Raw genomic sequence first — 13,231 nt, forward strand, 5'->3', positions numbered from 1 at the left:
TTATGATTTCAGGAATTTCTTTTTGTTAAATGCTCATGTTATTTCATCATTTCTAATGATACCAGAGTTGTGCTGCAATCATGGTTACAATGGTACTCATTTAGGGGTAATAATAAGGCTACATATTAATCATGTATGTATCAAAATCATTTTTGATACAAATTTTGCTGGCTCCAGCCAATAAAAAAAAAATATTATTAAACAGTATAATATAGTGATAAACTGGTGAATCTGAGGTTGGTAAATGCAAAGATGGAATTGGAGTCAGTCATTCAATTATGTCATGAATAAATAGAATATGTTTCATTCAGAAACTATTAAATTCTTGGATAGTACTTTCACACCCATAGTTCATTTAACTTAGGTTTCATAATCATGAGAACCTGAGAAAAATAAAAAAAGTAATCTACATACTAATGATCACCTAATCCACCTTATTCTGGTTAAATATTGCTGTACTTTGTTGCTGTAATGAGAACCGGCCTGTCAATGTGGCTAAGCCCTTGGGCCAAAGCAAGAAAACAACCAATATGTCCACTTCCTTAGAAAACTGAACTCTGAACATGTTTAATGGGTGTTCTATGACTAATTCACAGTAAATAAAGTAATTGTATCATCTTTAGATTGTTGCTTCTGCTTTATTAAATTACGCGCACTTTCTCTCAAGTGGTACGTACAGTGGTACGTACGTACACGTAGTGGGGTTGTTCTCTCAAACTCATAATTGCATTAAAAAAAAGAATTCAGGAGATAGAAGGGAAAGATTAGTTGTGATGAAAGAAAATTTTCATTATTTATCCCTTCTCTCATAATCATAAAATAAAAAAAAAACTTACATTGATGCCCACTTTTCATGAGTTGCAGATGTCTTAAAAGAGTTTTGGTTCATTAACTCAACCTCCAGAAAATAATTCACAAGATTGGCAAGTATAAACCTTTCTAATACATACTAATGTAAGCAAAATGAACTAAGCGAGACTGATGTGCAAAGTTGAAGAGCACTGTGGGGAAGCGGCAGTATGTTCAGCATGAGTCCCTAACCTCATCAACTTATGTGCGACGGTGGAAGGACTTTTATGTTGTGAATGTTTTGAGAAGTATGTGGTGATTCAAAAAATGGAAAACTATGGGTGTCTTCATTTTACAAATTCTGTCTTGATCAACATAAATTAAAATTGTTAATCATGCCCATTACTTCCTGTTACAATTCAAGGATTTAACTTTTTGATCATCCTACTTTTCAGATTCTGAAACAATGAACGAAAGTCGGAAATCCTTTGAAGAAACAGTGGGCAGTCCTCCACCTGCACTGCCGCCCAGGATGATAAAATTGACCCCGCCAACACCACCTGTCAACACCGATCAGCAAGGAGAAGGAAGATTTGATGCAAAATTCCAGCCAGGCAACACCTCAAATGACTCTTACCAATCTAATCGTGGGAGTGGAACGCACGATGAAATCATTCTATGTGGGCCTGACGGCAGTGAGTGGAAATCGTCTAGTCAGAATAGCAGTGAACTCAATTGCTATGGAAGTGCTGTGTCAATGTCAGGATCCACTTCTCATCACAAATCAGACAGTTTTATGGGGAAAGACACCAATGGGGCTGAGTCAAAAAGTGGTGTTTTTAGATCATCTCTGAACACGAGTGATGTGGAGGTGAATGGTGTTTATGGTGTGAGGAATGGGAATGGTGTCAGTGTATCTCCAAGGTTGTCTTGGGAAAACCAAAGGGAACAATATGGTGCTTCAAGTACGCCAATAAGTTCAATTGAACCATTATTAAGGAGTGGCAACCAAGTTGATGAACTAAGCCTCTTACTGAGTGAACTAGACCGGATCAATTCCTCCCCTCTTCCTCAGGATTCTTACGGGACGAACCATAGGCCTGCTTCTGAAGAAGTGAAGGTTGGTAATTTCGCTGTTTATATTTCAAGTAGAAATTCAAGCACAATAAAAAGTTCTTTAAGCCCTCTGATATTCTCGTCACTCGTCATCGTAATAAAAACTTTTGGGCTATGTTGCCGCATTAGTGCTAGTGACATCATCAAGAAAAGGTCAGGGAAAGTTCTATTTATAAATACAGTGGAGTCTGGTTATTAGGGCCCCCAGTGCCAGCCAGTTGGGTAATAGAGGCAGCCACTTATGTAGTAGAAAATCTCCTGGAACCAAACCCAATTTAGAAATTAAAATTTACTAACATCAATTTTGTTTCATAGGTCAGTGTTACTAGTTTTTTTTGGACCACTTACTTTAGTAAACTTCAACATGTACCCCATTGGTACCTCGGAGATTGTCAAAGCGGTATTCCAGTTCCTGCCAAAACACATGTTACAAATCACCTGGTGGGAACTTGGCATCATTTGATATTTATTCAGTTTTGAGTTAAATTTTAAATGGTAAATACTTCAGCAAAATAATTTTATCGATTAGGATGAAGTTAATGAAACCTATCAATTTTATAAATTTTGTCAACATATTGATGAATGCCTAAGTTACTTATTTTTTTTAACCTTGAATGCCTAAATTGTATAAACCTCCATCAGTAAATTTTTATTCATATGTATGTATCATTTGAATTCTTATTTTCATGAAGAAGCCAGCAGCAGTCTTTGAAGTTGACTACATCACTGCTTTCCCCATCCGCCGTCGGCGTAACTCTGATCCTGACTATGACATACCAAGACCTCACCGAATACCCCACATTCAGGCCACCAAAGAAGAGCCCATTGTGGAAATTCCACCTCCCACTGTGAAGCAACCAGACAGGCGATCTGCAGGCAGGGAAAATACCGACAGTATTGTGATAGAAGCCACCCGCTTTTTTGGTCCAGGGATGGATTTCAGTTTCAATGAGAAGAAGTACTCTGACATGAAAAATAGTGAGGATATGTGGGATTACCCTTACCACTGCAGAAATCAGGAGCTGAATTTTGCAAGCTCTGATTATTTTTATGGTGGTGAATGTGAGAGGCTAAGAGATTCAGCTAGTTCCAATGATTACATTCCTCAAAACATAGTGGAATCAACCAAAGACAATTTACTGCCATTAGATGGTAATGATTCTGTGTTGACTGGGAATGAATCAAACTCTGTTGTTGGACCAGAGGATTGCCTCCTAAGGCCAAAAATGCGGTTGGAAGCCTCAGATAATGAGGATAGTGACAAAGTGATTCTGAGAAGTTCAGGTGTTGATCGGGCGTGCAGGAAAGAGAGATCTCGTGAAATTTACGAGGCAGATTTAGCCGACCAGTTCAAGCTAAATGACTTACTGGAAGGATTATCCATTACTAGGTAAGTCTTTAGGATTGAATTTTCTTACCTCATGCTATTGTTCTATTGATTGGTAGTCTGGTATGATGATATAACCCTTAAGTAAACACTATAAAATTGCTATCATGAACAACAAATGCACTCTGGCATACCAACCCAAGATTTGATATTTTTAAATTTTGAAGTACAACATCCTATTGGCATCTTGGTGATTCACTCATGTCATTTTGCATTTACAAAGAATGTATAGAAGCGATGGCTTGTTAATTTCCTCCCTTCTACTGGAGTTTCATAATTGATTCATCGAAATTTTCAGGTTCAAGAATAATTCCAGAATTTTTTAGGGTTCCTGAACACCATTATTCAATAACTCAATGCAAGTTAAGTCCATGTAACAGGGATATTCATAGGGATACCCAATAGAAATAATGTAGATAATGCTCTGTTGTTTTGTAAGCACACCCCCTAGAGCTCTCTTGAAGCAAAATTTTCATGGCAAGAGAGGCATGGGTGTCAACTGTAGGAATTCGATGGCAACGGTATCTGGGGTTTTCATTTGTGCTGTATGCTAGTATTCATTGCCGATGATCTCTATGGTGCGAATTTGTCACTAATAATTAAAAATTAAGAAGCGACAATGAAGAAGAGCAATGCCAAGATAAAATTTCAAGAATTAGCCCACTCCGGAGAATTCTTAGTGTACAAACATGGGTAGGAAAACCTTTGACTTGGAAAAGCAAATGAAACAGATTTGTGATGATACAAAATTTTGAAAAGAATACCAATTTCCAAATAGTAGCTCATTATCTACCAATTTCATATGTTAGTGCTCCTTTGGCCTTGTCCAAATCACATTCTTCCTTCAATGTCTTGACATCATAATAGGTAGGCCAGCTTAGCAGAGCCTTTATATTTGTCAAAACAATGGCAGCCTAAGGTCAGAAATTCAGTATCATGCATTGGTGGATTTAGGGGACTAAGGGGCATGATGGCATCTACGGGTGGCATCTCACCCCCCCCTCAGACATTTAAAAAAAAATTGGCAGGATTTTTAATATGGTTAACATTACATTCATTTTGTTTTGTGTATCACGAATCCTTAATAATTTAATTACATATTACTAACTTTCATATTAAAATAAAGAGAATAATTTGCATAGTAATTGTTGTACATATGTTGTTTTTTATATAAAATATAAGAAGACTTCGCCTGTCAGGCCCTTGTGCCCCCCTCTCACCTGCCCCCACCCAAAAGAAATCTGGATCAGGCCTTGGTATCATGAGTACTAATATGCATAATATAATATTGACAAAATGAGATCAGTGGTAACAACTAGAAGCTATTAACACTAATATCTTAATGGTAATTTTATCATTTCGTAAAGTAGCAATCACTGTTGAAACCATCATGATAATTTAAAATTTTTTCAGTTATGGGTATGTGTACGTAAATTCTATATCCTAAAACATTGGAACTTCAACTGCTTTTTCTATATTTCAGTCAATTGGAAATTGCATCTGAATCAAAAGCTGCTGGGAATGATGAGTGCTCAGGAGAAAGTACTACAACTGATCTGGATCCATCAACAAATGGTATAAATTTTTTCAGGGGTATGGGCTTAATTTGACATATCTGTTAGGGCCAAATACAGCATTCTTAGTTCAATATATGTATGTTATCTATCAAGGGTAACTTATTCGAGGAACATATGAGAATATTCACTCTCCTGCTGAAAGGCAGAACAGCTATAGTATTAATGGTTTTTGTGGGATGTACATAATTGTTCTTAGCCATGGCTGTTATAGGCTATTGGCATTCCATTAGTGCTTGGATTTTATGTGCTTTATCTGGTTGTGGATTTTATATATTTATCATTTCCAACGAAAATAGATTATATTACTTAGGTAACTAGTAGCAACTGACACATCATAAGAATGTTCCAGATTTGAGTTATGTTCAAGTTCTTTGTCTCATTTTGGAAGTATTCTAACATCCATCTCACCCTGTTCTCCTTACTCATAGCATATCTTGTAAATCCTACAAAAAATGATAAATGCCTACCTATTTCCTTTTTTCAGTTTCAACTGTCTCCCACATTCAATACACCACCAGAGATAAACTAGCACGAGCAATCATAGCTGTCATTACGGTTATTTGTGTGAGATGAGTAGGGGTCAGATGAGACACCCATCAGAGGGCATCTTATCAAAATCTCTGATTAACTGTATGTAGCTACATAACTGTGTCTATTCGGTATTTTCCCTGATAAAAACAACTAATCTATGAAGGCATCAACAGGATGGAACCAAGGAGGGTTGACATGAGATTAATGCTGGTGGTCCTTTGTAAACATTAACAGATTCAACCGTTGTTTATTGAAAATGCAACCTACTGCATAAAAAAGAAGTATTTTTCTACACCCTGGAGCTTCATAAGATTTTTCTCTTAGTATCAAGTTGTTCATTTTAAAAGATACATTTTTATTCGGAAACTTCCAATAACAGAAGCTAGTAAATGCTTGAAATGCATCCCTGGATATAAAAATACCAGTATACTTAACTAAGGAATGAAAAAATTCATAGAAAGAAGTTTTTACACACTCTCTGCATTTCTCACATTATTTTAAACGTTATTGCTAATAATTTTTCTTTTCCCCAAATGCATTTGAATCATCCTTTCAATTTTTTGTAGTGTGTGACACCCTTGGCTCACAAAATCAAGAATCACAGGATGAGGAAATTCAATATTGCCACACATCAGAAATTCCAGAGATGAATTACCAACACACAAAGATACCTGATGAAACTGAATCAGAAAAAAATGAAGACTCAGATACACAAGGTCATTCCATGTCACTTTCAGCCAAAGACGAAGGGTAGGTACAATTGTATCCATGCAGTTGGAATTACATACAACAGAAGTGGCATGATGAAATTTATCTGATAATGCATTTTTGCCAAATGCCTGTGTGGAACTGCCACATTGAGAGACTGAACCCTCAAACACTCCAACATATAGCCATTCGCATGATTGGAGATACTTTCAATACTGATCTCAGAGGCTAAATGTCATAATTCCACAAAAAAGTACATGGGATAAAACCCAGTGCTAATTTACAGTCTCTCAATATGGTATATCAAGCTTCGCTATCATGCTCCAGCATGAGGAATCTCTCACTTCACTTCTGACTCAATGATAAAATGCTGACCTCAGTCTCTAAAACCTTTACACCCAGTATGTCCTGCATGGCTGTTTTCATGATAAAGCATGCCATCCTTGACTAGAATTTCTACGGCATATACAAGATAAAATGGAGTAATGACCTTAGAAATACATACAGTGGAACCTCGTTAAAGCGAGTACGGGCTATAGCGACACCCCCGCTATTACGAGAGATAGCCGATGCACCGTCAATTGACCCTATAATAAGAGTGTTAAAAAATTCGTTTTTACGAGACCCTTTCGGTGTTGGCTCTCGCCATAGCGAGGGTTTCACCGCCGGAAGACTTTCATCAAGACTCCTTAACCTCTGTAATTGCTAGCGATCTGTTAGAAATGACGTTAATGGAGTGCTCAGTCTCAAATTTATGTGGTAAACTGTCGTCCGATAAATATAATGATTGACGAAACAATGCTTTGCATGATTTTTATTCAGTGCGGCGCTTATAAATTGTTTGAATAGTTAGTCGTTATTTGAGTAAGGAAATTTAGTGATGCAAAAAAACATCGCCTTTCGTCTGGATTTATGCTAACGTTTATCGGATAGATGTTTATCTGTCGCCGCACCACTCCTGTTCCTGTATATCTGTTCGCAGCAGGTATATTGGCTATTATTTGCTCCACCTCCGGTAAAGCGACAATTCGCTATAGCGAGTGTTTATTAGTGCACCGTCGGGTGTCGTTATATCGAGGTTGCACTGTACATGCTTATGATGATTTGTGAGTTAATGGTAAAGCTGTGGTCTTTTAAAAAGATTAAGCATGTGAGCTATGCTGTTATCATCTGCAAACAGCTACTATCAAGTTGAAAGGAGTGATTTTTGGAATGTGCAAATGCATGCGAGGGCTAAGAGCGGTAATATTTTGCCAGATCTAAGTTAATGCTCCTGATACTACATAAGATTCCATGCAAATTCTTTGACTTAAAATACTGAGTTTCAGTAAATGAAACACATGATATCCTCAGTTACATAACAGAAAATTTCATGTGACAAAACCTAAAGTGTGTCTACATGAATGTGGCTAACCATGTGTGTATATATATGTACTGATGCTGCCAGTTGAAGAAATCTACTCATTTTAGATGGCCAAATTTATGCACATGCCTTATCTTTCTGAAAGGACAATAGAGAATGAAAAGTTGATAGAGGTATTTGTAAATGTTCCTGAAGGAACATTTATTCTTCTATGATACATTTGTAGTGACAACTCAAATTACAAGACTCTTTGGTTGTCGGGTCAACGCACCCTACAAACAATCCAATACTGCTCCTTCATTTTAGAGGGCGGTTGACATACCCTCTAATTATTCTTCTAAAGTTAAAGGGACAGTTCCATGGCCTAGGATAGCAGTATGCCTACTACCTCTGGGTTTCAGCATTTTGTTCCACACATACCTATTTCTCAATATGCAGCCAAAATTTACTCACCACTATGCTTTTTTTCCTGGCAATGTTTATTTATTTCATCAAATACATATGCCTGTTATGCCTTCATGTTGCTTGTAAATGAACATTATGTTTAAGATGCAGAGGTTTCTTGCTTGATATGTGTAAGAAGAGATAAGAAACCGGGATGTAAATACCTACTTTAGGTAGGGATGGAAAGAACTGTCTCGAACACTGACCTATTTTCCTTGACTTTCTCCAACTACTCGGACCTCTTAAAATCCCAAGTATGTTTTTAAATTCACTACTGCATGCTTAAGAATGCATGTGCATCAGAGCAGTGTTGTTCAAGGGCATGTACCAAATGCATTGAATCTAAGTTTTCCACTTGAATCATTAATAATGAATGATGAGATGGAAGATTCAAATCCGCCGAATCCAAGTCGTTCAAAATGAATGATGGAAGATATCCTCCCAATCCAAATCATTCAATAAGAATAATTTGAATTTTGCTTGAGTGCGTTGATGCTTCCCATGAAAGGCGTTGAATCACCGTTAGATTCTGATGAATGGCCATATAGGTTGGCTATAAAAATGAACTCTTATTTCGAACAATGCGATGAAAGCTTTTTCACAGAATAATCAGTGCTATAAGTATTCTTCTGACAAAATCAGTGAAATGAAAATTCTTGAGGCACAGAATTTTTTTAGATGCTATTAAAATGAATTCTTCACTCTCTCTATTAAATGTTTTAATAAGTATGAAAATCTTTGAGAAATAGTTGCATAACATTCAGACAAATCGAAGAGGTTTTAAAATCTGTAAACAATTTTTAGAGATGCTTTTAAAATGAAAAATAATAATCTTCGTGAATTGCTATCCATCATATTTTAAATGCAGTAGGTTGACAGATTCTCCTGGACTCGAGATTCAGTTGGATTCAATATTCATATGGATTCGATATTCACATGGATTCAAGATTCTCATGTTTTACTTGGTTCATTATGAATGATTTAAAAAAGCGATTCATTGCCATGAATTAAATCCCATGAACCAAAATTCCCACCTCTAATGTGCATTATCACAGCTAACCCAAAGGACCAAATTATAAGAATGCAATATGAAATAAAAATATTAATTTTTTTACAGGACTGAGAGAGAAAAAACCATAGATGACCAAGGGGGTGAGGTTGTGCTCCGTTCAAAACAAGAGGGATCATCGAGGGAAGACAGTAGAAACTATCGACTGAGCTTTGCTACTACAGAAACTCTATTGGTTGAGGAAGAAGTTTTAGTGGCAACACTGAAAACAACGACAACAACCACAACTTTCCTACCTTCAGAAGATGGCAGTACCCAAGAGTCAAGAGAGAATGTGGAAGAATTTGTGGAAGAAATAGTACTCGACATGGACCAGTTGTCTGGGGACCAATTCGATTCAATGCAAGTTCACAGTTGTGTTCAGACGTAGAGGAGGAAAATTCTCCTGAAGAATTATATTTTCAATTTTTGTGAAATTTGTAGAAATGTATATTACCGAACGGAATTAAAAAGTTTATTTAACTAATTTTGTTATCGTCTATCCATACAAACCAACCTAAGGAGAAATGATTCTGCAACTGTACACCATTTGTTGAATAACTTCTGGTTCATTAGCAGTAAAGTATGAAAGAAATTATGAAAAACAATTATATATAACTTTCCACCCTTTAATTAATGATAGTAACGAGGTGCCTCTATATAACACAAACCAAGGACCGATTACATACGTCAGTAGCACATTTCAGTTGATCTATCATATAACTCATTTTGGTGGCTCATCAACGGAATGAAGATGATGCATTTGAAACCACTGGTCTAACTAGAAAATCTTTTTTAACTGATAAATATAAAGTTAGGGCAAATTACGGTAAAAGGAGGACCCACAGAATGGTGCAGTCAACGGCCAGAAAACTCATATTTGCAAGTATAAATTAAGTATTTAGCGATAATGAAGTTTTTACATGATGATATGAAAGTTTTATATTTGCCACATGAAATAAAACTCGGGGTACACCCAAAGGCACAAATCTATCATCACATTTCAACCTTGTGACATAAGAGCATAATTTAAATAACCGGTATATAAATATGGATTTTAGATTGCCACAATTACCTTATTCGATATGATACCACACTTTGGTGAAAGAGACATCATTACACAAGAAGCGGGCTGGATAAGTACGGACATGATTAAGTATTCTCCGTGAGTACGGATATGTATAAGTACTATCATGTTGAGCCTGCTTTCCTCCACGTAGTTTTATCTGGTTTTTATAATAACGAGAAGCGATTCTCTGTTATAAAAAAATTTAACATTGTGATTCCAACGCAGAACTTGTGCAATTCCGTAGGCTTCAAAATTATTCTCACAACACATCATGTATGTGTTTATGTCCGTTTGTTTGACGCAAGAACCCTACATATATATAGGGTTCTTGGTTTGACGCATGGCCATTATATACATGGCCCTTGGCATAGAGTTTACTATTTATGGCCCTTGGTTTGACGAATGACGATGCGCGCCTTTCATTTCGCTTCTATTTCAGCTTGTCTTATGTTTTCACTGTCAATTGAGATTGCGACACGTAGGGGTCTCTTTAATTTGGTCACATAGGTCTACAGACAAATTTTTAGTGGTAGTGGAAAATATTTTCACGAAAATGGTTGATTCTCCGAGGAGCAGGAGTATCACAATAGTTAATGAAGATCCTTCGCGACTTATTCTTGTGACTGAGTCGGTGGTTAAGCGCTTGAAGGGCGCTTCTCAAGCCAAACCGCAAACATCACGGGATACTCTTCACTCTGTGTCTAGCGGCCCTGACATTTCGTCTAAGAAAAATGACACACTAACTGCCCGCGAAGAAGAGCTCCTGGAAATCGAGGGCTACTGGATGGACCGACTGCAGAGTATGGATGATAACCACACCCGAATGAACCATTTGGCTGAGAAGGATATGGAGCGGTCCCTTGCAGATTATGAGCGTAAATTTGGTAATGCTGCCGCTGCTCATCCCAAGTGTTTCTTAAACATAAAAGATATTATAGAATGCTATAAAGAAAATCCAAAACAAACCCTGAAATGTAATAAGGAAATGGAAGCATTTTCTGAATGCTTGGATAATCTGTACGTTGAAGATTGCCATTAAGCACATACATCTGTGTCGGTAATCTTAGAAGTAGCTTAAATTTCCACTGGGCAGTCCATTTGGAGGATTTTGAAATCCAAATTACGATATGTTATTTTATGAAACATTCATGTACCTTTTCTGTACATAATTTCAAATGGCATAATTGTGGAATTATATTTGTACACACAACCTGAATGTATCATTTTTGAAAGTGATTCCTGTATCCCTTTTCAAGGATGGTTCTTACCTGATTTATTTCATTTTTGCTGATAATTCCTTCTTATGCAAAGAAGAATGTAAAATGTTAAGTAGCCATATTTTATTAAAGGAAAAATTATGAAAAATATAAAATCGATGCCTGTTTTTACATTTTCCACAATATGTCGTCGCCTTTGATACTTTTGATGGGGAAAGTGGAAGGAATTTTTTGTATCGACTTGCAGATTCTTCTTTCGCGATGGTAAATAAATTTCAAGAAATAGCCATACTTCCATGTGTGGTATTTTGGTATTTCCATTAAAATTTTCATCTCTGATAAAGAAAACTGTAGAAGTGGTCGATAGTCCATTTTTTTTTCAAGTAATCATGCAAGCGTTTCATAGTATTCAATTAGGAATGTCAACCTTTAATCAGAAGAGATATTTCTGGTGCTATAATGACTTTCGTAAAGTCCATGATGAATAATGCAGATTACAGATGAGCCTAGATTTACCATCATTTGATTACATTTTTTTATTATCCACCAATCATTTCCTGAGCCAACGTCTCCTAAAAATCCCCTATTCTTTCTTTTATAGAATACCCTACTCACATTTTCCCCTCTTCTATTCTTCTTTTGCTTAGTTCTGTCTTAAGTAAGTACTTCCTCTAAAATATCTTCTCTGTCATGGTCCTTATATAAGGGCCATGTTCTCTGTTAAAATGATTAGTTCTTCAAAAAGAACGGGCAAAATGTCACAGTAAGTACATTAAAAATTTCTAAAAAATGCCCGTGAATGGAGTCTCTCTTTCTTGATTATCAAAATGAGCTTTCTCTTCCAGTACTACAGATAGTAAAAGCTCTGCAATCATTTTCTGGTTAGACAATTTCAAATTAATGAAAACTTTAACCAAATGTAACCCATCAACTCCAATTTTCATGAAACTTGCTATGGATATTTATTTTGATATAAATAGAGATTACTTAGCATTTTAGCCTCTTAAGTGTCAGTAGTCAATGAATAATGGGCAGTTGAAATTTGAGAGTGACCCCTACAATGCTGTTGCATACTTGCATGGTGATTTTTGTTTACACGCAAAACTCCATTCCTGTTGGATGAAGTCTTGATTTTTTCAGGAAGTCTTTATCTGCTGCTAAGATCTCCAAAATAAACCCGTGAATACCCATGGGTAAAATTCCACTTCAAATTTTAGTGGATATCCATTAAATATTGTGGATATCCACTACTACATGAGGATACCCACATGGCTTATAGTGGATGTCCACAATACAAATGTGGATCCACTTGAAGTGAATGTGGATGTCTGCCATACGTTTGTGGATCCACTTATCGTGGATATTTACACATGGGTATCACTTAATATTCCCGGAATGAAATATTTTGGTGGCAAAAAAAAATAAAATTTACGTAATTCTACGTAATCACAGAGAAAAGCCATGGGAACAGTCCCATTATTCACTTTAAAATAGTCATGAATGTGTAAAGGCTGCTGTACACAGCGAGTGATTATATTCACCATGTATAACAGAACAATCGTGAATGAACCTTAATGCGCATGATCATTTTGTGAAAATTAGAACATGTTCTATTTTGCTTGCATGATTCTGAGAACGAACACGTGATCATTCACCATGTATAGTGGCCTTAAGGACAGGTCCTGCAATAAAAAACCATGAGTTTGCTAATGCCTTTTCTTTTAATAATATCTTATTTTTATGGATTCATGGATACAATGACAACTTTTTCAAGGCACGAGAAGCAAATGAAATGGCTCACAGAGTAGCAAACATATAATTAATCATCATACAAATGTGCAACCATAATTTCATGCTACCTGGAGAATTAGGGCTTAAGGAGAATTAATTTAATAGTAAATAACTAATTGAGCCATGGTAGGTAGCCTATAACATATTGCATTTTTTGTAATCTTAGGTCACAAGAGGCGCATTTCAAAACC

General features: G+C 36.3%; 2 protein-coding genes across 5 annotated transcripts in view; both read left to right on the plus strand.

Moving 5' to 3' along the window:
- The window catches only part of LOC124160604, a 56,542-nt gene extending 47,092 nt beyond the window's left edge, over positions 1 to 9,450 (plus strand). For 2 of the 4 annotated variants that reach the window (XM_046536487.1, XM_046536489.1), the window contains exons 7-11: positions 1,245 to 1,909; positions 2,598 to 3,295; positions 4,776 to 4,867; positions 5,967 to 6,150; positions 9,033 to 9,450. In XM_046536487.1, the coding sequence (XP_046392443.1) occupies positions 1,245 to 1,909; positions 2,598 to 3,295; positions 4,776 to 4,867; positions 5,967 to 6,150; positions 9,033 to 9,354 (1,961 nt within the window). In that variant the 3' untranslated portion in view covers positions 9,355 to 9,450. The remainder of the gene's footprint in view (positions 1 to 1,244; positions 1,910 to 2,597; positions 3,296 to 4,775; positions 4,868 to 5,966; positions 6,151 to 9,032) is intronic. The other 2 variants (XM_046536488.1, XM_046536490.1) reach the window with 2 other exon arrangements.
- Positions 9,451 to 10,497: 1,047 nt separating this feature from the next.
- LOC124160605 (MICOS complex subunit MIC19) lies at positions 10,498 to 11,242 on the plus strand. Its single transcript, XM_046536491.1, has one exon. It carries the CDS (start codon positions 10,586 to 10,588, stop codon positions 11,069 to 11,071), a length of 486 nt encoding a protein of 161 aa, XP_046392447.1. The 5' UTR covers positions 10,498 to 10,585; the 3' UTR covers positions 11,072 to 11,242.
- Positions 11,243 to 13,231: the final 1,989 nt, after the last annotated feature.

The sequence above is a fragment of the Ischnura elegans genome, chromosome 6 (assembly GCF_921293095.1).
Source record: "Ischnura elegans chromosome 6, ioIscEleg1.1, whole genome shotgun sequence".
In the NCBI taxonomy this organism is placed as follows: Eukaryota; Metazoa; Arthropoda; class Insecta; order Odonata; family Coenagrionidae; genus Ischnura; species Ischnura elegans.